This window comes from Lepeophtheirus salmonis, chromosome 1 (assembly GCF_016086655.4).
Source record: "Lepeophtheirus salmonis chromosome 1, UVic_Lsal_1.4, whole genome shotgun sequence".
Classification (NCBI taxonomy): domain Eukaryota; kingdom Metazoa; phylum Arthropoda; class Copepoda; order Siphonostomatoida; family Caligidae; genus Lepeophtheirus; species Lepeophtheirus salmonis.
Window position 1 is genome coordinate 21,601,098 of NC_052131.2, and position 26,616 is coordinate 21,627,713.

Below are 26,616 nucleotides of genomic sequence, written 5' to 3' on the forward strand. Positions count from 1 at the left end.
AAATAAAAGAAGCCATTCAATTTTATAAGAATAAGGTGTTAGATAGCTTCATATTTTAAAAGATATTGGTAAAGTAATATGTCTCCTCCGTAACAAGTATCCTCACTATCCCCTTTCCTATATTTTAACTAGTTATATATAAACTATTACTATTCCCCAGGAATAATTATATATTCCTTGACCTCGAAAGTGAATAACTGCATACTTGATCACTCGAGACTCATATAAATATTTCTTGGTTCGAATTAAAAATATGTCCAGTTTTTCAAAACATATTTTGATTGAGTTCAGTAAATTACAAACAAAATTCGTCTTTAATTATGTCAAGTATTTTTGAGTTCGAGTGATACTTGAATCCAACTGTACTTATTACACTCCACGGAAAAGTAATTTAGTTATATAAGATAGAAGTAATAATATTATTTTACTTGATATTACTTATTTTTCGATATCCCATTAACAATTCTATAATCAATTCAGCGAGTTTCTTACATTAAATAATGATTCGGTGAATAATTGTAAATTAATATGCAGTCCTACCCTTCAAAAACTAATTTCTACTACAATGTTCGTACTAGCATTTTTGAGTCCTGGATCCTCTGAATATATTATTGATAGTTGACAGTTTAAATATATTAAAACATAAAATTGTCATTTGTTACTTTCAATACATTAAAAACGTACTTCTCAATATTTGGAAGGGGAAACCATGTTCTCATTTAAAAATGAAAGGAATTTGATTTTTTTAAAGAATAATTATTACCATTATTTATTTGCTTTAAGATTTATTAGATTATTCATGTGGAATGCTTTTAAGTTTCCCAATATATATTTTGTCTTATATATATTTACACTTCTTTCTAAACATTTAATCAATGAATAAAAAAAAGAAAGATGAAGGGCGAAGAATAAATTAAAAAGTTTGAAAAAATGCAATTTACTTTATTAGGCAAAAACATAATGCAAATAGTCAAGGTTGTGTTGACTAAAAAAAGTTCCGATTTTTTTAAAAAAAGGGATGAAGAGGGAGGGAAGAATAAATGCCGAGTCAATTTAAAAATAGAAAATATCAGTCAGGGCAGGAGAGATCGGATCAACAGCCGCATCGTAGTAGAAAATTACTATGTAAGTAGTAGTAAATCATTTCATGCGGGCCAGCGTGAAAAGTTTGATTCCACATGAAGTTTTATAGGCACAGTACAGGAGGAACAACAGCAATTCCATTGGTGCGAGAGTGTTTATATAACATATTGCCTACAAAGATCAGTCGACTCCACTTTGTGTACAAAAAAAATATATTTATGTTCTTCTAATGAAATGATGACATGATGAATCTTTCCGAGTTTCCAGTTCTCATTGTGATTCTTAAGTGATGGTGGTGCGTACATTAATGTTGTCTCTTTAGCTTGTAGAATAGCTAGTTGGTGATTTACTCTTTTGTACTTGTGTAATTCAAAATAATTCCAAAAAGTGATCCTTGAAGTGATATTAATAATTATTTTATTTCGGTTCTATTTGCGTGTTCTTACTAATACTATGAGTATTATACAGAATCCTGGAGCCGTGATGAATATTCCTCATAATAATAATACTAAACCTAAAAGGATAGCTTGTAAGGTTCCGGGACGTAAAACCGTTTTTCGACATGGATATCCACTTGGGATTCTTGAAGAAGAGGGGGAAGGTAAGGGATTGATAACATTTTTAAAAATTAAGCCTAGTCCCCATTTTACTAGAGTGACCAATTGTCCTCTTATCCTCCGGACATGTTCTCCTCTTTTTCTTTTATAAATCCATGATGATATGACGAATTCTTGTGGGACAAGTCTCGATTTTCCTTTGATTTAGATAATTTCGAGTCAAATTAAAAATAAAGAAATACCAAAATTAATAATAGTTTTTGTTGAGAACAAAAATAAAAAATTAACAAGAATCCAAATTTATCTATATTTTATGTATTTTTTATCGATGTCAAAATAGTCATATATATATATATTTGAATATGATTGTTGGGCTTTGGTCAATAAAACCTTAAACGGTCTAGAACCGTTATAATTTTAATTAATTGGCCCAAATTCGATCATTCCGGTCTCGTAGTAAAGTTCGGTCTATAAAAAAATTCAGGCCTCGTTTCATTCCCACATTATTATTATTTTTTTTTTTTTAGATAAGAAAGTTTCAGTCTACGGTTTAAATTTTAATCCAGGTTTTGAATTTCAGTCCAAGGTCTAGACCAAAATTATGATTCAAATCGGTCTATGAAAAATCACTTAACCCATTTCTGCCGCTGGTAAAAATTAACTATATTTGCTAGATTAAATTAAGTCCCAAAAAAAAAATCAATTATTATTGATTTTAATGGTTTAAGTTAAGTGATACCAGGATTATATATTAAAAATATTTGATCCTTGGTAAACTACTGGTTCTCAAACATTTTTTTGATATACTGAACCCTACCATTTTCATATAAACATGCATTGAATCTATCCTAATTGCGTACCATCACAAGACAAATTATTGTATATGTGTCTTGACCTCCATTGAACCAGTGATGCTAATTGGGAGTATTTTGTGTATGTTAAAAAAAATAGAAACAAAAAATCAACGTATTCACCATGACAATTTGAAGAATTTTGGAGGAGCATAGTTTAGGTGCCATACCGTTACATTAGATCCACTACAAGCACCTGCAACGAGGAGAGAAAGGGAGACGGAAATAAACAATGCATAGGCAAGAATATCTCCGACATCGGTCTTCTATTCTTAATGAAAAAAGACTTACAATTGTAACTCTGTAACAAATTCTCAGGGTTACTGAGCACACACAAATGTTCCATGCGGTTTCGTATTTATCAATTACATATATGTAATATGTAGTAGAAAATGAAATTCCCTTGTCAGGAATTGAATAATAATGACAACAGCTTTATACTTCAGTTTGCTAAATAATTGTATTTCCATTTCTACATCAAACCACTGAGACTGACTAACTGAATCCCTGTGTGTTCGATTGAACCCATGTTAAGAACCACTGTTTTAAACATTGGAAGCTATTTTGATTCAACTATAGTTACCAGGTCGTATTTTTGTTTTGTTTTGGCAATACATTTTATATTTAAGTTACTTAATGAGTTAAATCCCGTAATTCCATAGTTGGAAGAATTGGTTAACTTCTAATGGATTATGGGCCTTCTTTCTGTTTCTTTTCGGAGGAGAAGTTGCGAGATACCGTGTATGTAACTACGTATCCAATGTTATTATTATAACAATAATTATAATAATAACTACTAGTTAAGTTCAAATAGTAATCACATTGGGCTATTCATTGTTGCAGAATCAGCAAAAATATAACCGTAATCCGGTTCAGTCCTTGGGCTTGTCTGTACTATAATTGATTATAAATATGAAATTATGTTGAGTAACGTCCTCAAAGACCGAACTTTATCAGTTTTAGGACCTTTATGCAGGATTGAAATAAATCAGACTAAAACTGAATCGGACGGAACTACAGTCTTTTGTCCTAAATAATGATTGATACAACAATATTTATGAGTTACATCTTTTGTATTTTCTCTCCATTTGCATTTTCTTTTTTTAGGTTACGAATATGTGCTACTAAATATATGTTATTATATTATATAATATACTTTCATACTCTTCGTTATTATAATATTGGAATACACAAATGAAATCATTTTTAAAATGCATGTCTGCGGTAAACATATGTTATAGAAAATACTTACCAAAAGCATGCATTGGGCTTTATCTTTTTGTATAATAGTGAATGAATGGAGAAAGAAGGAGTAAGGGGATGTAATATATTATATCATAGCAGCATACACACTAGACTGTCCCGTTTCTGTGTTAATATTCATTTTCTGTAAGGGATACTCAAAAACCCATTTTGGCATGTTCCCCTTTTTTTTAATCAAACGTAACATACAGTATGTCCAAAAATTGATGGTGGTTTAAAAAAAAAAATCTGAAATAACCTAAACAAGTGATTTTTTTGGCGAAAAACTTTATCTACTTCCCAATATACTTTAAGCTAAACACATTTTTTTATTCGTTTTGGCATCTCTTCATATTGATTATTCAAAGTATCTGGAGAAATTTTTTCCCAAGCTTTTGTCAGTTTTTTTTAAATTCATGCTTTGAAGTTGCTGGAGCATTTTCATTCAGTTCCCTCTGGACCAAGGCTCACAAATTTTCAATGGGAGACAAGAGACAAGAATCCAAGTTGTCTGAACACCACTTTTGTGCCTTTGTGGAGTGGTAAGCAGGGGCCCATCCTGCTGGAAAATGGTTTTTGATGCGTAAGACAACATTTTCTTCTTCAAAGGAGGCCCAGTTTCTTCAGTACGAGACAAAATTGACATCAGAGACTTGCTGAGGATCTCCGTTACGTAGTATTCGGCATCAGTTTGGATGGAATCAGGTGAAGATTTGACACTGCTTGGTGGCTGATAACGGCCCAAACCTGAATTTTCAGAGGAAATTTCACAGTTGGAGTGGGTTCCACATCTCCCTTATCTCTTGCCTCAACCCGATCTGTTTGGGGATTTGGGACATAAAATAGCTCAAATGGACTTTTATTACTGAAGAGGATCCATTTACAGTAATATGCAGTCCAGTGTTTCCGCTTACGACAGAATTATGGAATAAATACTTCTTTGATTGATTTTTAAATGAACATATTATATACCAGTTCAGTCAATTTGATCGTGCGGTATTTGAACTTTAAATTGAATTTTGATATTATCAATTTCAGTTGGTTAGGCTTGTTCTTAACCAGCTAATCCCTTTCTTCTTTTCGTTATTCTCACAACGTAATACTTATACCAATGTTCTTTGAATACAAGGTTTCGCAGCAACAATTTTTATTTCCCTCCAAAAAAATACTATAGTTGTCTCTGAAGTCATTGGGTGGAAAAATACAAAATAAAAGTATCAAAATTATCTCATATCATTTAGTTTTGACGAACCAATAAAATGTGTTTATAGTTTATAATGTGGAACGTAATAATTTTTTTTCTTTTCAAGCATATTAGTAGAAAAACCACTGAAACATGATTTAGGATATTCTTATAATTTATTTTAATACTAAAAAATATATACGAACATTTTAGAAAATTAATTTAAAAAAAAAAATGTTTTGTACTAAATTGCCGGATTTGTTTCATCTTTCTAAGTTTGGATTTAGCTTCATTTACCATTAAATTATAATTTAAGGCTTTGACTCTGATAAATCTACGTACTTTAGAAAAAAACCTAAGAACATCCTCGGTGAATATTCGTCCATATTTTTCAATTAAAAAATCCCCAAATCGACGGATGACATTTGGGTTGCGATCTAGATCAGTATGAAACTTGCAAAAGTCATCATTAAATATGGCACAATATTTAAGGAAATTTTCTTCTGGGACTATTAGCCCACCTTTTAGATAAATGCATTATCCAGGGAGAAAGTGATGATTCATGAGGAACCTGGGACGAAATAGTACCAAGAGTTGGGTATTTTTCTTACAATGTGTCCAGCCACATAGCTAAGCCCTTGAAAATTGTAGTCCCACTTGACATTCTCGGAAATTTCAAGTAATTTTGACTCTTGTCAATTTCTTACAATATTAAAATCATTCAAAAATTCCTATGAGTCGATTGGAGGGTTCAATTCATTTATATCTTCACTATCGGGCTCCGGAATAATTTTAACATTTTGAGATATTTGAGCTATAAACAAGGTCTACTTTCATAATCTTCTTCCGTCTATTACAGATGGATCTTGGACGTAGAATTGTTCATTTTTCTCCACTAGTAATATTTTTATTCTGCATTTCACTTCTACCGGCCCTCGATGAGAATTATCGCCAGATATACCACGAATTCTAAAATAAAATATTCGGATAATAATATCAAGGTGAATAGTCAAATTCAAAAACAAAAATCAGTCTCAGTCCCAACATATCTAATATTTTCGACACAATCTTGGTTAAGTCTGGTTGTCAAGATGTAAGTAAATGGACCATTTTCAACTAAGTCATTGTATAAAGATTTTAAAGATTTAATAGACCTTAAATGGAAGATAAGCCTTTATATAACCATCTCTCGATTTCTTCCTAATTTTCATGGAGGTGATCAAAACTTCCATCCTCTCTAATGCATCACGCTGCTTTCTACACCCAAACCACATGACATTTTCTTCTTGTCAAATATACGACGAGAATTCATAACATCAAACCATGTGTCAAATGTAAGAATCAAATCTTCCTTAAGCTTTGCACCTTCTTCTTCTCTTTGGTTTGATGTAAAAGAAATGGCTTTGCAGTTGATCTTGACAGTAGCTGGGCTGTATAGGAAATCCGTTGCCTGCATTGCCCATGCAATTTAAATGAATATCTGTGAGTTTATGACCGATTTTAAGCTCGCCACCATCTCGAACAAGAAGTCTTAGAAAGTCTGATTTCTGGAGCTCTGCTGATTGTTTTCCATCTTTTGAAAATATCAAAAATCCTTTGTCTAGCAAATGATCACGACCTCTTTTTAATAAATGGCATGAATCTGGAAAAACAGAAACATTACGAGAGGGATCTGCTGGATTACAAAAAGGAATAATTTTGGTCGTTCAAACAGAGTTGAGATATGAGGGAAACATTTCCCATGTCCATTTTGACTCCACGAATTTGAAAACCGTGTTCCTCTATTTGACTTATTATAGAAAAAAAGTAGATTTTTGGTCATGATAGTATCGAGATCAAAGTAGATTGTCTGCTTCCAGCCCCGGACTAATCCTCACATTATTACCATTTGTAATTTTTTTACAAGGGCCAACTATTTTCTGCTTCTTCAGATCCAACTCATATCTTCTTTTCAAATCCATTTCATCAAAGACCAGGATGCAAATTTTTCGATAAATTCAGAAGTCTGTAACATATTTTTCAAGGCCTTAACACCGTCATATTGAACCCCCAAGTAGCAGTCAAACTTTTGAAGTCACTTTTCCTGTGTTTGACGACTTGGAAGGGCAAGAACATAATTTTTTCCAAGATATTCAAAAGTTTTGAAATTCATATATTTTAAGGCAGTCCAGTTACAATATCATCTTTTGTATAGCCACGATTGAACTTAATAGTCTTAAATGATATGATACGTTTTTTTAAGGATGAGCTAAGGTTCCCGCGAATATATTTATTCACGATAATCAACTCAAGCTTCATGGTTTGTAGATACCTGTTCTTCTTTCGAAGATTCGAAATTTCGTTCTCTGCCACCAGAAGATTGTTTCTAAGTTATGGAATTTCCGATACAAATTTTGATTTGGATTTTAGAATATCACATTGAGTGATTGCATTTGTAAGAGATTTTTCCTTTGTCTGGTTGTCTTTTTGGAGCATATGATATAGTCTCAGGTATATTCTTTTCGTAAGAAACGAGATGGAATTGAACTGGGTTTTAATAAATTTCCAGTGGGAAATCCCAAGAGTTCATTTTGAAGGTCTCGCAATAAACAAGAAGGCTCGAAATTATTTCCACAAATGCTAGCTTCCTAAACATCAAATACCTCTTCCCTTCTACAAGCTTCAATCCATGTCTTCCTTATTGAAGAATCTGTAGGAAATTGGTAGTATAACGTGTTTATTGGACTTGGGGGGCAGATTGCTACGACACACACACTTTTCTTCGTCTAATTAAACAGAATATAAAAGTTCAAATGATAAAAATAGGAAATGGATGGAATTACCATTTAGGTACATATACATATTTATATTTTGTTCAACTTAAACTTACTTTAGACCAGTGGTGCTCAACCTTTCATATATAGCGACCCATTTTAGAACAAGCAATCAGGAAGGGACCCCAATCCTTAAAATATATTATACACATTTATTTTTTCTATAACAAACTGTCATATATTGCGATTTATTCGTGAAGTAACTGTACATTTCCTAAATATATGATTAATTTAAAATTTATGGGTTGAATCCAAATCTTCACATAAAACTCTGAAGAGCCATGTTGCAAGTGGCCTTGATTTAACGACATTTACGGCTTTAATCACTCTGTTAAGCACTTCTTTGAATGGTTCAGGCAACGTCTTGGTAGCTAAAAACTTGTAGATGAAACATGCAGTGAGTCTCAATCACTTCTGGACTCACCTTTTTAACTAACGATTAGAAGCGAGACTTACAACCGAGCATTGCAGGTGCCCCCTCAGTACAAACTCCGCGCACAATTTCACCATTCGATTGAATGTTCTTAAAAGAAATCATCAATTAAATCGAAAATATCAGCAGCAGTAGTTGACGCTTGTAGAGACAGCGACAGCAGTGGTGAAATCAAACTACTACGTGGTTCAGGTCATAATCGATTAGCGACCCATTGGTGTCGCCACCCACTGGTTGGGATCCACTGCTTTAGACATTATAAATGGATAAAATTAGCTGAAATTTTGAAAATTCTCGTATTCGTAAGCACCTTATCTGTTGAAAATATGAGATCAATTGTATTGATTCTATCTCCACCCAATGGCATCATAAAAAAAAAAGAGGAAGAAAGTTACTTAATAGATCTGTTGTGTTTGCCCTTCAAATCTCTTGTTGACAAACCTTGTATTTAAATAACATTGACTTATACACTCTTTTTTTAGATTAATTTTCACGTTTTGACGTCTCAGTATCTTTTATGATCAGAGTTACTAAATAACCGATTTTTATAAAGTCCAGTTAACCTTAAAAACCGCAGTTTCTAAGGAATTTTTTGAATTAATATGAATTATAGTACTCATATCAACGGATACAATATGAAAATAGGTATATATTCCTTGTATAGTCCTTGGCGGTACGGACTAAAATTGACGATTTTGACCTTTATTTTTTTTTTTGCAGAGGAATAAAAATATTAACCCTAAAACGGGGCAGTCTAATCCACACTAACACATGAGAAAACTGAGTTTTTGCTTTACCTCTTTGTATTTTAACATTCAAAGTAGGTAGAGTCATAGTTGTAATAAGCATATTAAAAATTAATATGAGTTTTCATTGTTATCCTTAGCCATCCCTAAATTACTTACTAAATATTATTTTTTCTAATAATACACAAAACATTATTAGTATTTTGATGAGAGGAGTTGAATATAAGAGAAGAGGTAGAATATATGCATCCTCATTAGTCATTCTCGTTTACAACACGAAGTAAGTAACTCCCAAAAACAGGCAATTATTATTGTCTTAAATGATTATATGAATATGATAATGATCGGCACTATAGTTGTAGAAAGTATGATCTGCACTTATGCTTAAAAAAAACGAAAATGAACGTACATACCCTGACAGTTTCAATAATGTTTGGGAGATAAGCAGCTTAGCTGTCATGAGGTTTCACTAAATTAGCTGTGAGCTGCTATGACAGGAAGAAAATAAATACAAACCCCATTCCAAATTAGCAATGGTATAAACAGGAATTATTCCGTTGTTAATCCTCAATTCTACTCCGAGTCTAACAAGGACTGAGACATTTATTTAACTCCTCAACAAATCATGAGTGTTACTTTTCGTCTTTCACGCAATAGTGATTACTTTATACTTATTGTTTTCTCTTCAAAAATATTAGAAGAATGATAACTTCTTAGAAAATAATTACACCTTTAAGGTTGCAGCTACAGAAAGATATATCATAGGATATCTCCTGCGGTGAGAGCAAATGTTTTTTTTTAAGGGGGAGGGTGTTTCTGGAATTAATTTTTTGGAACAAAAAAATTGAACAATATAATTTAGAATATAAATTTATCGAAAAAAAATTCAAAAATCAACGGTTGTGCACAAAACATTTAACTTTTGGAAAAAAGTTTCAAATATGAAATTTTCTGGAATTTTTTTCAAAAATCTATAGCTATTTAAAGGAAAATTTAAGTTTTTGGGAAAAAAATTCAAAAATTAAATTTTTTCAAAAAAATTTCAAAATTCTACGAATGTCAGTTCCCACAGGCCTCATGTTTGATCCTCCCCCAGAGAAAGAAATCGGACGGGTTCAGGTACAGACTGTTTGCAGGCTAAAAATTTGGGCTTCAAAAGTGAGGACATTTCGTGGCCAAAATATCCTGTTCTTTTTTGGTTTTGTGGGCTGGTGCACTGTCTTATTGGAAGGTGTAATTTCTTCCTTGAGCTACTCTATCCATCCACGAAATGTAAATTAAAAGTACGAAACAAGAACCAGTGCAATAACGAAGCCGGACCTGCTCGAAGTTCTTTCGGGCCTGCCAAAGCTTCTGACACCGTGTGGCCGAGATTATCAAGAGGAGAGGAACTCATTATGAACAATTAAATTTTATTAAATGTAGCTTTCATATAATAATGAAAATATGGTATAATGTGAATATTAAATTGAATAACGATATAATAATATATGTTAGGGTCTGATAGAAAAAAACTAAGCATTCGAGGATATATTTTTGATAGACAGTAAGGTTTAAATCCTTTAATTTGTTGGTCCCATTTTGACATCTAATACTTTACTATTTTCCTTGATTTTAATGCAAAGAGGGTGCTTATTATTATAAAACTTGATTATTTAGGCTCCAAAAGGGCAACATTAACGTTGCTGACATCACGTGAAAACGCTTTATTGAAAAACATACGTCAGTGCTAAAAAATTAAATTATTCAAAAATCACTAGATATAGAAAAATATACACGCTTTGGTTTATCCAAAGTGAGAAACCAACAATATTTTGTTGGGGGATGGTGGGATATAGGTATAGTCTATTTTATAAGTGCCAGTCCCTCTTAATTAGTGTTGTGTCGGTCCTTATTTAGGACCGCGGGCCGGTCCCGTCCCATCCAGTTCAGTCCCGTCCCAACTTGTCGGTCCTTGAAGAAGGTAAAATCGATCCCTCGTGACGTCAATGAGGGTGTTTTTCCTCCTTTTAATTATTCTGTTATATAATAGAATAAATTATGTAACCAAGTAACAATATAATAATACATTTGTTCGTATTATAATGAAAATAGGAATATTCTTTGCACGATACGTGCAATACTCTTAATACATATTTAATATTTGGCTCAATAAAACATTGATGTTTATATGAAAAATTTCAAGGATCGACAGTTAAGGACCGGTCCTAATACTGGACTGGACCGAATAAATATGGACCCACACAACACTACCCTTAATGAATATATATATATATATGTTTTACGAATAAACAGTAACATTATCTTTGCATACTTCTATTTTTTATTTATTTTCAATAAATATTTTGTATGAGAGAGACTCAATAAGTGGAACGGGAAATTTATTTCGTAATAAATTATAATAACATTTATTGAACAAATAAAGTTATTGAGCTCAATCAAGAAAATGATTTTATATGCGGGACAAGAGATAGAAATCAAATAACAACGCAAAACAGGGTATGTGGTTACTTTAACTATGATTCAATGAAATCCAAATTTCTTTCGCACTTTCTAGAGCAAGGATTGAAGGTAATCTTTAAAAAAAAAATATTATTGCTACTAAAAACATATTAGTAATCATTTGTGAATATGTATTCCCCCCTCTAACTGATCATAAAAATGGATCATATTTTGTGCCAAAAAGAGGGATAAAACTCAGTGAAGAATAATACTAAAAAAAGGATCATAGATTATCATCTACGAGTATGTAAATTATTATGTGTAATATAATTTCCATTTGTAGTCTTTTTAATGCTTACATGTTCGAATTACATATTATGCAATTATAGTGGTTTATTTATTTTAGTACGTTTTCATATGACATCAACATTGTTAATATCAGCTGTTTTGGGAACTTAAACAACCAAGTTTTTCATTAATATTAAGGAAAATAACTATTAAAACCTTACTGTCTATCAAAAATGTATCTCTTTAATACATAGTTTCATTAAATATAAGACTTCAATATTTATTAAATTATTATATCGTTTTACAATCTTATATCCATATTGTAGATAAAATTTAACTATACCAATGGAGAAAATAAATACTACTTTTCTCGTCCTTCATTAATAAATAAAATATAACGATTCAGCTATTGATGTAGCTATTTCATAGGAATTTTCATTACATATTACTTTGATTTAGATCAAATATAACTGTTTATTATAGGCATAAAGTAATGTTTAATGTAGGTATTAAGTCTTATTTTATTCCTATAGCCATTTGATGAAGTTTCATCAAGATTTATTCGATATTTACTATTTTTTTGTAGTAAAAATACCAACCAAGATGGTGACACCTGTGATATTGTCTAATTTACGTTGTGTGTAAAAACCACGCCTGAGAGAATGTAATGTTTTGGATTGGCAGGGATTTGTCTTGCTTGAGTAACTTCAAATAGCCCCTTGTTTTTATGCTCTATTTGAGACTTAAATTTTAATAACTAGATTAATTCCTTAGATTGAGAGTCATTTGGGCATTGAGGGTCCGTTGTCAATTGTACTGATGCTTTGGGTTAGTAGTGCATTTTCTTGTTTCAGTCATATTTTACAATAAGACAAATAATCTGATGTAATAATCATTAAACTTTTCCGGACTTGGTACGTTGGTTCTTCCCATCAAATGCTAGTAAGTTTATCCTTAAGAAGGAAAAACTTTGTCAGTTTTGCTTTACGATCACTTTTCCAAGACAGATGTTGTGCGATATCCATTGATTTTCAGTTCCAATTTTTTATACCTATATTCTGAATATGATTCATGACAAAATATGACTGCTGAAAAAGTGAGGTCTTTCACGATTTGGAGGGTTTTAGCTAAAAGTAAATATTTAGACAAATGTGGGTTTATATAGAGGCGGAAAAAGGCCCAAAATCAGTTGGTAGTAGTTAATCCATTCTTTCTTTTCTTCGTAATTGAAAATCTTTTTATCTAGAAAAAGTAAAGTAATACAAGTATTATTCGTTAATACTGAAGCTACTTGACCTGATACTTTTTAAGAACGTGTATAGTATACATTACATCTATAATAATAAAGCAAGGTATGTCTGAGTGTCGACGCCTTATTTTGAGTGTACTCTTAATACGTTAGGTCTGCAGAAATAACAATGTAGCAATGAGTGGGTGTAGCTAAATCTAAAAAAACAAAAAACAAAAACAGAGTACCATATCTCAAGGTTAATAGGAATAGAAAGTTAGAACATCATGTAATCGGGCTCTCTAGAATTTTCAATCTGATGTATTTTACCGACTGTTGGGCAAGACAGGCGGATTTTTGACAAAAAACGCAACTACTCATAGTCTATGACGTCACTATGGCTAGAATTTTCAATTTAATGTGTCGTATTGACTGCTGGGGAAGATAAACAGATTTTGGGAAAACAATTAACCACTCATATATTATGACGTCAATATTAAAAGCGTGGTGGAAGTCTAACATAAGTTGTACACGTACTATAGTATAACCTACCTTGTATTTCTATTAACCTTGCATATCTATACTAATAACGCTAAGTATGTCTGTCTTTCTGTATGTTTCTGTCCGGTTAATAACTGGCAGGCTCTCCCACTAGTTATTATATATTCAAAGTAAAGTTGACAAAAAAAAGATGATCTGGCAGTATGCTAAAAAAAAGAAAAGAATTGGAGAATGTACGGAAACGGACATTGTAAAACCGTCTTGATATTTTATTAGATTAGCTGTGAGTAGCTATGAGAGGAATTAAATAAAAACAAACTCAATTCCGTATCTAGCAATGATATGTACAGGAATGACTCTATGTAATATCGATTCTCAATTCTACTCTAAGTCCATAAAAGACTTACAGTTTGAGTTGATACGCTTATGGTAAAAAAAAAAAAAGAGTGCAAGGACAAGATGGGACCGAGAAATATGGTACACCTGAATTAAGAGCCTTGTTAATATCACTCGCAAGTTATATGATTTTGGAGGGAGAAAATGGATTATTTCTATAAATAGGAGAACTTCTACATATAAAAAATAGTATTCCTTCATGTAAAATATTGTAATTCTATTTAAATTCATATAAATTTATTTCATTATGCATTTCTAAAACAATTAACACCGAAAAAAGGGAATAATGCGTACTTCAGAAAGAGAGAGAGAAGTTATCCTTTTCTAATTTTTAAAAGTATTTTTTTCCTTAAAAACAACTCAACTCTACTTATAACAACTCATCAGTGTTACTCTCCATCTTTCATAGTCATGTGATTACTTTTTGATAAAATGTTCTCTCTTCAAGAATAAAATTTGACATTAAAGATTTCTTATTATTTACCAAAGTTGTCATCATTATTATTTAGTTCTGGAAGAAAGAACAATAAATATATAATCACTAGTGCGTGAAAGACGAAGATGATGATTTGTTCTGGAGTTATAAGCTTAAGTTCTTGTTTGATTCGGAGCAGAATTGAGAATCCACATTGCTGTAATTCCTAGCTCTATCATTGATAGATACGGAGTGGCGTTTGTGTTTAATTCCTTCATCTCATAGCTACTCGCAGTTAATTTAATGAAATGGCATTATAGCTAAGCCGCTTTCATCCCAAATCTTCTTCAAATTTTGAGGGTTACTACGTTACTTTTCGTTTTCTTATTTTTCTAACATACCGGCGTTTAATACAATTAGAATCTCTGCAGAAACATATTATTTTCTAGAACTTTCATTCAAAGCATTCATGCTGCCCAGTAATCAAGAGCGCGCTCCAGCACACTGCCCCATTTTGTGAGCGTGCTCCTGCTCTCGCTCATTTTGTAAATCTGTAAGTGCTCTTTTTTATATAAATTAGCACGCTCCTGGGCTCTCAGTCATTAATCTTGAGCACCACTCCCTAATGCTTTGTATATTTTGCACCCCCAAAATCATATTTGATTCATCAACTGATAATCGTTGCCCTATTATGTATTTCCCGTCCATTTTAATTAATATATTCCATATATTTATTACCATGAGGTTTTTTTTTTCCATTTATTTCATCATCTCCAATGTATCAAATTAATTAGTCTCATTATATGAGTATATAGACTTAATCAATGTATGTATATTAGAATATAATGTTGTTATCTTTTAATTTCACTCTGGTTTTAAATTAAAGTGCATTAAATACCTACTTTGGTTTTTCCCCCATTAATGTGTATTAAATATATAAAGTAGTAGCTATTAGTGTGGAGACAAAAGGGAGACCATTTTGATGGCCTATGTGGGGGTCTGGCGACTTGAGGTGAGATAAACCAAACCGAGTCAATCAATTCGAAAAGGGGAATAAAAGAAAGATAAAAATTATGTAGCCTGTCATTTCAATTGAAAAATAGGTAGGTAATTTTTTTGAAACACGTTATCTAAGCCAGAGAAGTTTTTAAATCATGGCATGCTCAAGACACATTAACTATTTTGGGGACTTGTTTTTCTTTCTAAGCGCTAATGAGCAGCGAATATTTTTTACTAACTATGAAATTTTGCAATTCGTTACAAAACCGTGGTATAATTCTAATCTGTCCCTAGGATATTGGAAGAATCATATAAAAGTGATATTGGATGTATGATTTTAGGACGATGAAATGAACTACTGCAATAAAGAGGAGAACCTTTTACAGTTTTTTAATGTTTTAATTGACATTAGTGCAGCGAAAATATTATAATTATATATAAATCCTTACATGCATTTTTATATCAATTAACACCAAAGATGGGCGAAAAATCTACTTTTAGAGGGAGATATTAAAACCACTAAACCCCCCCCGACTAATTAAATAATGAAGAAAATAAGATAAAAAAACAATCAGTAATTCGTCATTTCAATCTAAGGGTTCTAAAAGTTGAAACTTCGTCGACTAGTGTTGTTAATATATTGAGTATCAGTGGACTGTCAAGGATTCCATCAAGGGCTTTATTTACATTAATAATAATGTTGAATGTATTGGATGTTATTTTAAGCATCAATATTATTTTCATACATAGATCGTTAGGAGTGTAAACAGTTTGAAATAGGATAACAAATATTTGCTCTAGAATTTGTAAAAGTGATCGTGTTTATTACAATGAGTAGAACACTCCGAATAAAATCTATTCATTTGTCCCATATATTTATATTATAAATTTTGAATGATTTTCCAAAATTGATATTGTGAATTTCAATTTTTGACTACGCCCAAGTGGATGGTTGTTATATAAATGGTCAAGGGGGGGGTTGTCAAGCTACAATGAAGTAATCAAATTCAAGGCTATTGTCTATTATCATTCTTAGAGTTGTGCTAATTTGTCACCACACGACGCCACTCTATGAAGCCTTGTTTACGAATTTATATAAGTCAACAACGCTCATTCCCTATTGGAATTGATGAAAAAATAATAGAATTTGGTAAGACTACTAACTGATTTATTGTAAGGTTCCTTGATACAATAAAAGTAACGACGATCTGTGTTATGAACGTTGATTGGTTGAATTATAATTAGCTCTTGTTGAGCTGTGAACTATTCTTAACAATTACGAAACTTGTAGTTTCGTAATTGGAAGGAACAGACTAACTACTAAATGAATTAGGGTCTTTATATATATTTCTTTTTGGACTAATGGTTGCGAGATACATTCAAGGTAAGGACGTGAGGAAAGCTGTATTTTCCTTAATGGAAAATACATTTTCATTTTTTCCCTGTTATTAAATAAATTGTTATAATTATACATAATTGCCTGACATCCTCACAAACCCACCCGTGGCGACGGTCCCGTTGACATTGTCAATTTTTGTAGATTTAAATGGTATTTTATGCCTTTTTCAATGATCTTGATTCTTTGCATTGAATAATTATCAATTTCTGGCAAGGATCCCTCTTATTCGTTTTTTTTTCTTTAAATTGTGAATCCTCTTGAAATGGAAGCTTGATGTTATGTAGCTACTTGTTATCTATCTATAAATACTTTTGTTTTGTTTTTTCACACGTGGATGTCACGTTTCTTCTTATTTTCCTTCCCTCGATTGTCTAAGGTATTATATCTATCTAAATATTCTCACTTGTTATTGAAAACTTCTCATTAATACAAAGAAAGAATTTGAAGAAATTCCTTCGACATATTTGTATCCTGATCTGCCCTACCCCATCTCAATCAAGCAACACATGCCTTTGACAACCGCAATTGTTTAAGTCTTAATATAATTAATATTCTGGAGAAATAAAGCCTTAAGAATTATTTTCTACATTGTTGTCTGAGTCCAAATTGCTACCAAATAATCGTTCTTCATATAATTTCTTTATTAGTTTTAGACAGCTCCAACATGAAAGAAACCCCTTTTTACTTCTTTATTGCTGAATGGGCGACATGTAATCTTTAAAATGGTTCTAGGGCACTTATCAGAAAAGAATTATATATATATTTGATGATACTTCATGCTACAATACTATTTAATCATTTTCGATACTACTCCAATGGCAAACACATCTTGATAATTATGTATAGAGTCAGAGACGAACTCGGCATAGAGAAGTGTCAATCAGGACTTGATCAACTACGTAAGAGCTCCAACATATTGGATCCGAAAGATTGATTCATTTGCATTGTCGATTGAGTTTGCATCATTCAGTGATAGACTCCTTCTATTCTTTTAACACTTTTTCTCTATCTAATTTAAATATTTAGTGGGACGTTGTCATAATTTTTGTTACTAGGGGGTTTTAATAGCGATTCGAGCCAACTAAAGCATCCTCATAATAAATTAACATTAATAATTGCAATTTGTGGCTAATAATAAAACATTGTATCTTATTAAGTTTGTGACATGAATGGGAATCATAATTACATATTATTGCAGTATGAATCATCTTCCAATGTACTTTTTTGGAAAAGTGTCTGTTCCATAAGTGGCTTTCGGTAAAGTGTCTACAAACTTTTTAGAGTCCCTTGTGACACATATATGCAGGGAAAATATCCCAAAATATCTTGGTCATTGTGCTCTTTCATCAAGAATCCCTTATTCGAAAGTAAATTAACTTTTAACTATAATGTTTTTTTCCATACGCAAATTTCCTTTTATGTGTTTATTTTTACTTTTGTACATCTAAATATTTATAAATAAAGACCTTGCGGTTGAGAAAAAAAAATCCTTAATTCAATAAATACTTTCTGCGTTGATTACCTTATCATATCATGTAACAATATGTTGAAATCAATATTTTGTTTAGTGATATGCTATGTTATGACGTTACATACACTATGTTTATAGAAATAGTGGGATCTCCGGACAAAATTACGATGATCAAGGTATCTTTGGCTTAGAATGGTAAGCTTTTGAGAAACTTTTGAGAATGGGCACTCAGTAAAGAGCAAACCCTCCTTCGAAAGTCAAATTGAGTTATGTATCTTAATTTGTTTCAAAGTTATGGTTGATTATTCATTTCTACGTTTTGTGTTACACAAATCTTGAACATTCTCTCTTACTGTGACCATCTATAATCTTCCTAACAAGTTTGATCAAAATCAATCCGTAACTGTAGCCGTAATCCTGGTGACTAACAAACAGGTCCAAAAATACAACCTCTGTTCAACTTCGTTGGTGGGGGTAAAAACTTAAGATATGCGTAAAATGTGCATATCTGTTAGCAGTATAATTATATGCTTATACTTATGTATGTAGGTTAAACCCCGCATTAAAGATAGGACGAACCCACATTTTCTGGGATCTTTAGACGTAAATATTCGAGCAAACTTTGGTTACCCAAACTTTTGGATACAGATCTGAAAGTTTCTTCTAAACTCTGAACAATCCTTGAACATTAGTTCCATATTTGGGAAGAAAAGGCTAACTACCAACTGATCTTTAAACCTTTTTTTCTATTTCTTTTCGTGGGCAAGGTTGTGTGATAAAATAAAGATAAGGACGTGTAGAATAAACACGTGATACAAATATTTAAGAAGATTTTTTTCCAATCACTAGGAAATATAAATAGAGGTTCGTTCGATATATGTAGATAATATCTTTTTTTTTATAAGTAGCATTAAGTAATACTATTAAATACTATTTACGTATATCGTACACGGGTGCAAGAGCCGTCCTATCTCTACTCCGCATCTCCTAACTCCTTCTGTATTTCTTGCTCTATCTCCTTGATATCATGCTTCATATTGTTTTTAGATAAATAAACATGCGATTGAAGGCATCAGGCAGTCTGTAAGAGCAACACATCGGTACTTAATTACTATTATTAGTTCATATTTATAGTGGGAGTTCCAATATTGTTTGGATCTGTAGGTATGAATAGGAGGGAATTGTATTTTGGTTCTCGAGTGAATTAACTGAATATGGTGTACTGTAAATATGTAAAATTAAATACTTATTTATATTTTGGATATTTTTTTCTCCAACAGGTGGGAAATTAGATATTAGGTACATACAAGTATGTACATATGCCCAAAAACAAAATATTGGACCCCCATATGGTCAACTTTTCATAATAAAAAAGAGACTACAGACGTGACTAAGACACATTTTCTCTTTATTATAAAAAAGTCTTAATTAGTAAAATGGATTTGTTCTTAGTCCTTCTGACGTAACTCACAGTTAATTTCTTGCCTGCCATTAATTTCTATATACCTATATTATTAGTGTTGGATTTTGGCTTGAAAATCCTAGGCTGTCCATTTTTTTTTGGAAGAAGGAACTAATTCTCGTAGTAAATTCAGACTCCACATACAAATATACTTGTTTAGAAAATAAAATTTTGGTCCACGGTTTCAGACCGTTGTCAGGATATAAATATTAGTTGAGATCTGTCTTGAAAAATCACATAAAAATGGGATAGCGGCGTAGCTCAGTAGACAGTACTCGGTACTCGAAATAAATTATTCTCTTGAAATCCATTTGTGTCAGCTCGATACCGGGTAGCTTCTACAGAGGGATATTTATATACAAAGTGCTGCAACGTAACTCTTTTTTTCAAAGTTTCATTTTTGTTTCTTAATAATAGTACACATATAAAGTTTACAGATTTGAAGGATTAGGTATTCTAATAGACTCTAATTTTTTTTTTTTTAAATAACTTTTCATTCTGTTTTTTTTTAAAGGATAGTAGTTAAACGATGCATAATTTAATTGAAAACATAGTTTATTTTATAGCTATAGATGATAAGTTGATTAGATAATTAGTAAATGATGATTAAACAAGGGTCTTTATTATGTTGGTTTTTCCGGAATAATCGGAGTTTCAATTACACAATTTAGACAAACCACACCAATTCTATAATCCTTTAATATCAGGGGATCTGGTTGCACCAATTTTATCTCTTTCGTAACATAATTTGTTGAGTTATTTGGGTTCAAATAATTTTTGAAAATATCAAATTATGAAAATGTATTGAAAAAATCGTTTTTTGTATATTACAATTTGAAGCAATTAACTGATTACTATAAATCACCCCAATAAAAATTCAGGAGCTAAATTGCAGTTAGTTGAATCTTATAAAAGATTTTTTCTGAGCATGATTTGAAAATATTTATTTTCTATGGCCAGCGCATGTTCCTTACTACTCTAGTGCATGATAGGAACTGACTGTATTTCAAAGAAAACTTTAGAATCTTGCCTCTCAGTATGAGAGGACGCCTACCCTGCAACAACTTCTACAGCCTGATTGCCACACATCATAAAAAAAATTATGTTTGCCAAACCCTATATAACATGGATATTGATTTCAATTTCCTAGGTGAAATTGATTAATTATAATACATAAATGCCTACTCATACCAAATTGGTGCAACACCCTTTCACCAAAGAGCATATCTAACATTATGATTCTTTTTGTATGTATACCAATGTTGGTCCATAAATATGAAGAATGATCACTATCAATCTTTAAGGTTCTTCTGATGGATTTCTGGTCTGGATGTAGAGTCTCAGAAGAGTGGATGCTGTAGTAATCCATTTAGCATTGTGGACAGTTCCTGGATGTTTTTTTTTAAAGGAAATACTTTGTTATTCAATGTGGTCCGTTTTGAACATTTGTCCAAATTTCTATAAAGTACTTTTGATCGCTGCTGAGTTTGTTTTTAAAAGAGTCATTAAGTCTAGCTTACTTGGCAGAGCATTCAAGAGGAGATTGCAGGGGCTTCTAAATAAAAAGTACTCCTGAGTGCTCATTGTTCCTGAAGCCATGATAAGTGCAAATAAGTAATATTTGTTTGTAGTTCAATAACTTGAAGAATGAAAAGATTGATTTTATAAAACAAAGGATATAATCATTAATACCCATTGCGTAGTTATGCCCTTTGTTCTTCGAAGTACGCAGTAATTAATAATGACACTGGTAAGACTAAACAACCACACGGACAATACTAATACTTTCTTTGAAGGTAAAATTATATTACTCTACACTATATTTATTTGATAAGGTCAACAATTGTAGTTTAAAAAATCGTATTTAAATTAACGAATTGATATTTTTTATAAAATAAAAAATGTTTTTTAACACCTATATCACATAGCCAAAAAAAATTATTGTGCATGTAATATCATTTTTGGAGAATTTTTATACGTAACCGGAAGTAGCCTTCGAATTTTTGCTGCAGGAAAAAAATATTGATGGACATTCTTACCCATACTAAACCTCAACTCATGGTGGAAACGGATTTTGGACTGGTAAAAATTGGTTTCATAAGACTACTGTGTAGGTATGAGGCTTGCTTCGTGCCCCTCATATTTAATATTAATTTTATACATTATATTTATCCTCCTCCAGTCTTGTTTTCCTACAAGCATGACTTAGTCCAGATTTAAGTTTAATTAATCCACTGTTCTTCATCTATGTTTCATTTATATTTTAATTAAATTACAAAGGAATATTTTTTCTTCTGGATAAATATTAAGTTATTAAGTGCATACAGCATGTTGCCGTTGTTATCAGTCCTCTTGGTAGGACATTGTTTGTTTTTTGGTGGCTAGCCAGAAGTGTTTGATATTAGTTGATAAAAAATGGCATCAATCAACGAAGTATTTATCCCACAATCGTGGAGAAGTCTGAGTGTCCTTGTTATAATCACTACCATACCAGAATGCCAGACAATGTTGAGACTGCAAACTTTTTAAACCTGGAAAGGTCCTTTTTCTAGGGATTCAGGAAGGAACTAGAAGAGTCTAGAGGTGAGAACAAGACTCTGCTCTATGTCACACTGGGAAAAAAAGAAGTTGACGTGGTTGTCAGAGTGTTTCTGGGCCTCAATTCCATGGCCTTCTTTGTATGGGTTCAGTTGAGCGCCACACTAACAGATCTTTCAAAATCCGAGCTAATTTCCATAATTTGGGCAATTAATTCTGGAATTTGCCAAAGGAGACTGTTATTAAGATTTTCTCTGGATAGGAGGTCAAGTCGGGGCTTTTTTGGGCACCAAAATTAATTCTATTAAATAATAACAAAAAATTATGATTAAGTTTTTAACGGGTGACCCATCTAGCGGTTGCATTTTGAACTGCCACTTCTTTGACGTTTGACAGCTGTAGTAACATTTTTATTGTGTCTAATATTTTTGTAAAAGGTCTCCGGTTTACGAAATAGTTAAGTTTACGCTCGAAAAAAATTGGAAAATACTGAAGACTTACTTCTAAAATGGAGAGTCTTCAAACGAGACTGCAAGAAAATTACGTCGGTCGAAATAAAGCGCCTTCCAGCAGTTTGTGGATAAATTTGTGAAGGGTGTGCGCAAAACTGGTTTGTTAATGGATAAAACAACGCGTTCCCGTGTTTGGTCAGTGCGCTCAATCGAAAACATTGCTGGTATTGCCGAAAGCGAAAAAACGAGCAAGGAGCTGCCGTTACGGTGAATGGTGAGCCCTATCGGGCCATAATGGAAGATTTTTTGTTTCCCCAAATGGAAAAGGAAAACATCGACGACATTTGGTTCCAACAGGGTGACGCTACGTGCCACACAGCCAACGTTACAGTGGATCTTTTGCGCACTGTCTTCTACAATCGCATCATAAGCCGAAACGGCAACGTCAACTGGCTACCTCGTAGCTGCGATTGGACTCCGTTGGACTATTTTTTGTGGGGAACTGTCAAGGATAAATGTTATGCCAACCATCCAGAGACGACTGACGATTTGAAACACGAAATTGGAGTCGCCATTGCAGCTATTGAAGCTCACACAATCGAAAATGTATTGAAAAATTGGGTCGACAGAATAGGCTACTGTAAGGCCAGCGACGGCGGTCATATGAACAAAGTGGTCTATTATTAACCGGGATGTTGAGGCTTACAAATAAAAAAAAATTATTGAAAAATATCCGTCCCTTTTTTTTTTATAGCGATATCAAAAAGAAAAAGTTTCGTGGGCCACTCTTATTTGTCGTTATTTATTTTTTAAATAAAATGATTAGTAGAGGAGAAAATCGTTCTTTTAAAAAAAAAAAAAATTAAAATAAATAGTGTTTGGTTGTTAAATAAAGATGGCACCTTGTATTATACATACAAATTATTTGAAAAGAAGGTCCTTTGAGAATAATATTGAAATTGACTTACTGCTTCTACCATACAAATAAATAATAATGCGTTACTTACATTTAACGATCCCTTACGATTTAATCGATGGAATAAACTATCAAATAATGTGCTTTGATTTACGCATTTGCAATATATATATATAGGTATATGTACATCTAGGTTTGAGTTCCATTCAATAGTATAAAGTGGATAATATTGCTATCCATATCTATTAAGAATAATGAACTTTGCAATAGTTTTTAGGTATGGAAGTTTTTTTTTTGTTGCAATTTATTTTTGAGTGATATTCTCTGCTGAGAATATGCTCTGGTGAGCTATCTAGTTCTATCCATATCACAAAATTAATTTATTTAAAATAATTTACTCTCATATAATTCAATGTTTGCTGAAACTAAATACAGTAATATGTAGTTGTTTTAATTGCCGGACTAAAGTTCATGAATATATATTGCATCAATGGCACTCTAAAGAGTGTTGAATTCTGAGTATTTTTTAGTGGGCAAGTTTTTTTATTGTTGATGGGAAGTTGAATAGTGTTTTTATTTATTTTCTGAAGTTGTAACCATTATATTTTCATTTTTGGGAGGAAGAAAAGAGTACCCTAGTGTGTGTGAGATCGGGAATGACGGAGAGTAGTATTGAGAATATGAAAATGGAAGAGGGATCATCTTTTTGAGGTTGTAACCGGAAAGATAGTTTTTATTTTTCAAAGCTGTAATAATTATTATTTTGTTGTTGAAGAGAGAACAGTTAGTATAAAGTAAACACTAGTGCGTGAAAGACAAAGAGTAACTATGAGGATTTATTATGGAGTAAGTAAAGAGGGGGATGTGGGTAAAAAACAAAACAAGTAATTATAGGAATTAGAAGAGGAAAAACGCTTGATGCGTGTACTCTTTTTTCTTTTTTGTTCACAATTTAATCAGTCTTGGGGGTGTTAACATCTGCTTCTAAAGAAGAATTCTTCCTTATTTTGTGTGTAAATTGATCTAAAAATACATAATAAAATAAATAAATACATGCATATATTACTTTCCCTTCACTCCCCCCCAAATTAAGGAATTTTTGATTCTTACTGGAAAATTAAATATTTGAAATTTAATTAAATTTTCTTGGGACAAAATTTAATTGTCGGTAATTTTTTCCAAAACATTTAATTGTCTGTGAATAGCTATGGATTTTTAAATTTAATTTTTAACTTTTTTTTCAAAAAAAGTTCCCCCCAAATAAAATAAAACAATATATATAATCCTACGGGCACCCTGAGTAGTTCATAAAACAGGCAGCTGATATCAACAAATGTCTTAATTCAGGTGTACCGTATGTCTTACTCCCGTTTTCACCTCGTGGTCTTACAAAAAAACCATCTCTAGTTATAAGTGTAAGTTCATGTTGGACTCGGACTAGAATTGAGGATCGATTTCGATGTAATTGCAGCTTATCTAATAAAAGACCGAGAGAGGAAGGCTCCTCTTTTGCCCAACATTCTTCAAATAGTCAGGGTGAATGTGTTAATTGTAAAAATAAAAAAACACAGGATGACGATTTTATTTGAAACTATAGTTATACGAATATGTCCCTGTTAAACTCAGAGTAAAATTGAGGATTGAAAATAGAGTAATTCCTGCCTATGTCCTTGCTTGATACGGAGTGGTGCTTGTCTTGATTTCCAACCACTCATAGCTGCTCCGTGAAGCTAATATAATTCTACGTCATTACATCTAAGCTGTTCTCTTCCAAAACAATTTTCAGATTATCAGGGTTGCCATGATTACGATTCACAACCCTAGTGAGTGTCAAGATGGTTCAACCTATGTGTCATAGCTTTGGACTCATACCAAAGCTATGCCAAAAGTGACGAAATGCATATGTTAGCTTCAGAAAAATTCCTTAGCTACGAGAAAAGTTTTTGTTCCAAATAGTCTGCTTTTCTGATACCAAAGATGATATTGCAGTATCATTTTCCAGCTTAATATATGCATTTTGCAAAACTCACCTTATTAGCTCAATTAAAATGTAAAATTCATCGTAGTTCATTGCAACCTTAGTGCACAAAAAGTAGCCTGATACCCAACTTAATTTTGGACAAAAAATTAACACGAGATCATGTTTTTGCCACTTTGTTTATACACAAAAGACTATTCTTTCAATGTCAACGCCTTGTTAATTGTGTGTTTTTTCACATTTTAATATTTGTACGGTGTACATAGTATTTAGAACTGCTATATCAAAATGTAAACGCCTACAGTTTACTTCTGATTATATTTATAGCAGTATGCTGTTATAAATATAGCCTATAGGTAATACACATACCAATATTAATACACTTCATTCTTAACAAAAAAAAATTAATTATTTTTAATATTATAAAATATTGAGGGATTTTTTAAATGTTATCGTTTGTTTGAACTATACGCACAAAATTACACATCAACAGCAATCTTTTGACTTTTTTGAAATATGTATGTATTACAGCACTCTTTTTATTTGACATTTCACTCAAATATGACATAACTGATCGTAGTAGAGATAAATAATTGAATTAGTACATATATCCATTTATATGAGGAGTGTTTCCGCCTCGATTCATTACATCTAACAACATGTAGACTGTTCAATGTTATTTTATTATTTCAACCCTTTACACTCATATAACTGTAAAATATCACATAAATATGTACATAGGCTGGAATAAGTCATTTTAATGTGCAATTACTCGCATTAAATATCATATTTGAGGACATAATTATGTATGTATCATAATTGGTAATTAAAAAGTGCAATCATGAGGCAATAAGCGCGTACTTTTATTCGCTGAATTTATGTCATTTACTTGTATGAGATAAAAGTTTGAGCTTTTTTTAAATTGTCAATTTGCATTTCTTCAATTAGAACATAATTGTTATTTATAAGAAAAATACTATATATTTATTGATAATAATCGAGGGTATTTTTTTTAACTTCACCGTGTTTTTGAATTTGGTAAAATGAACAGTTAATTTTCTTTTCCGAAGCTGTTGTTGTCATTATTATTTAATTCCTGAGGAGTGAACTTTCCTTTCTAATTGTATGTATTTTGGGCATATTAAAAAAAGAAACCAAAAGTCCACATGGTAACCCTGACCATTTGAAGACTGTCTAGGAGGAGAGTACCTTAGCCGTTTCAT

At 31.9% G+C, this 26,616-nt stretch overlaps 1 protein-coding gene across 2 annotated transcripts in view; it reads left to right on the forward strand.

The window, feature by feature from the left end:
- Nucleotides 1-1,199: 1,199 nt before the first annotated feature.
- Nucleotides 1,200-26,616, forward strand: part of Cen (cerebellar degeneration-related protein 2-like) — a 174,338-nt gene continuing 148,921 nt past the window's right edge. Inside the window, exon 1 of one of the 2 annotated variants that reach the window (XM_040715389.2) lies at nucleotides 1,200-1,684. In XM_040715389.2, the coding sequence (XP_040571323.1) occupies nucleotides 1,537-1,684 (148 nt within the window). In that variant the 5' untranslated portion in view covers nucleotides 1,200-1,536. The remainder of the gene's footprint in view (nucleotides 1,685-26,616) is intronic. The other variant, XM_040715367.2, reaches the window with a different exon arrangement.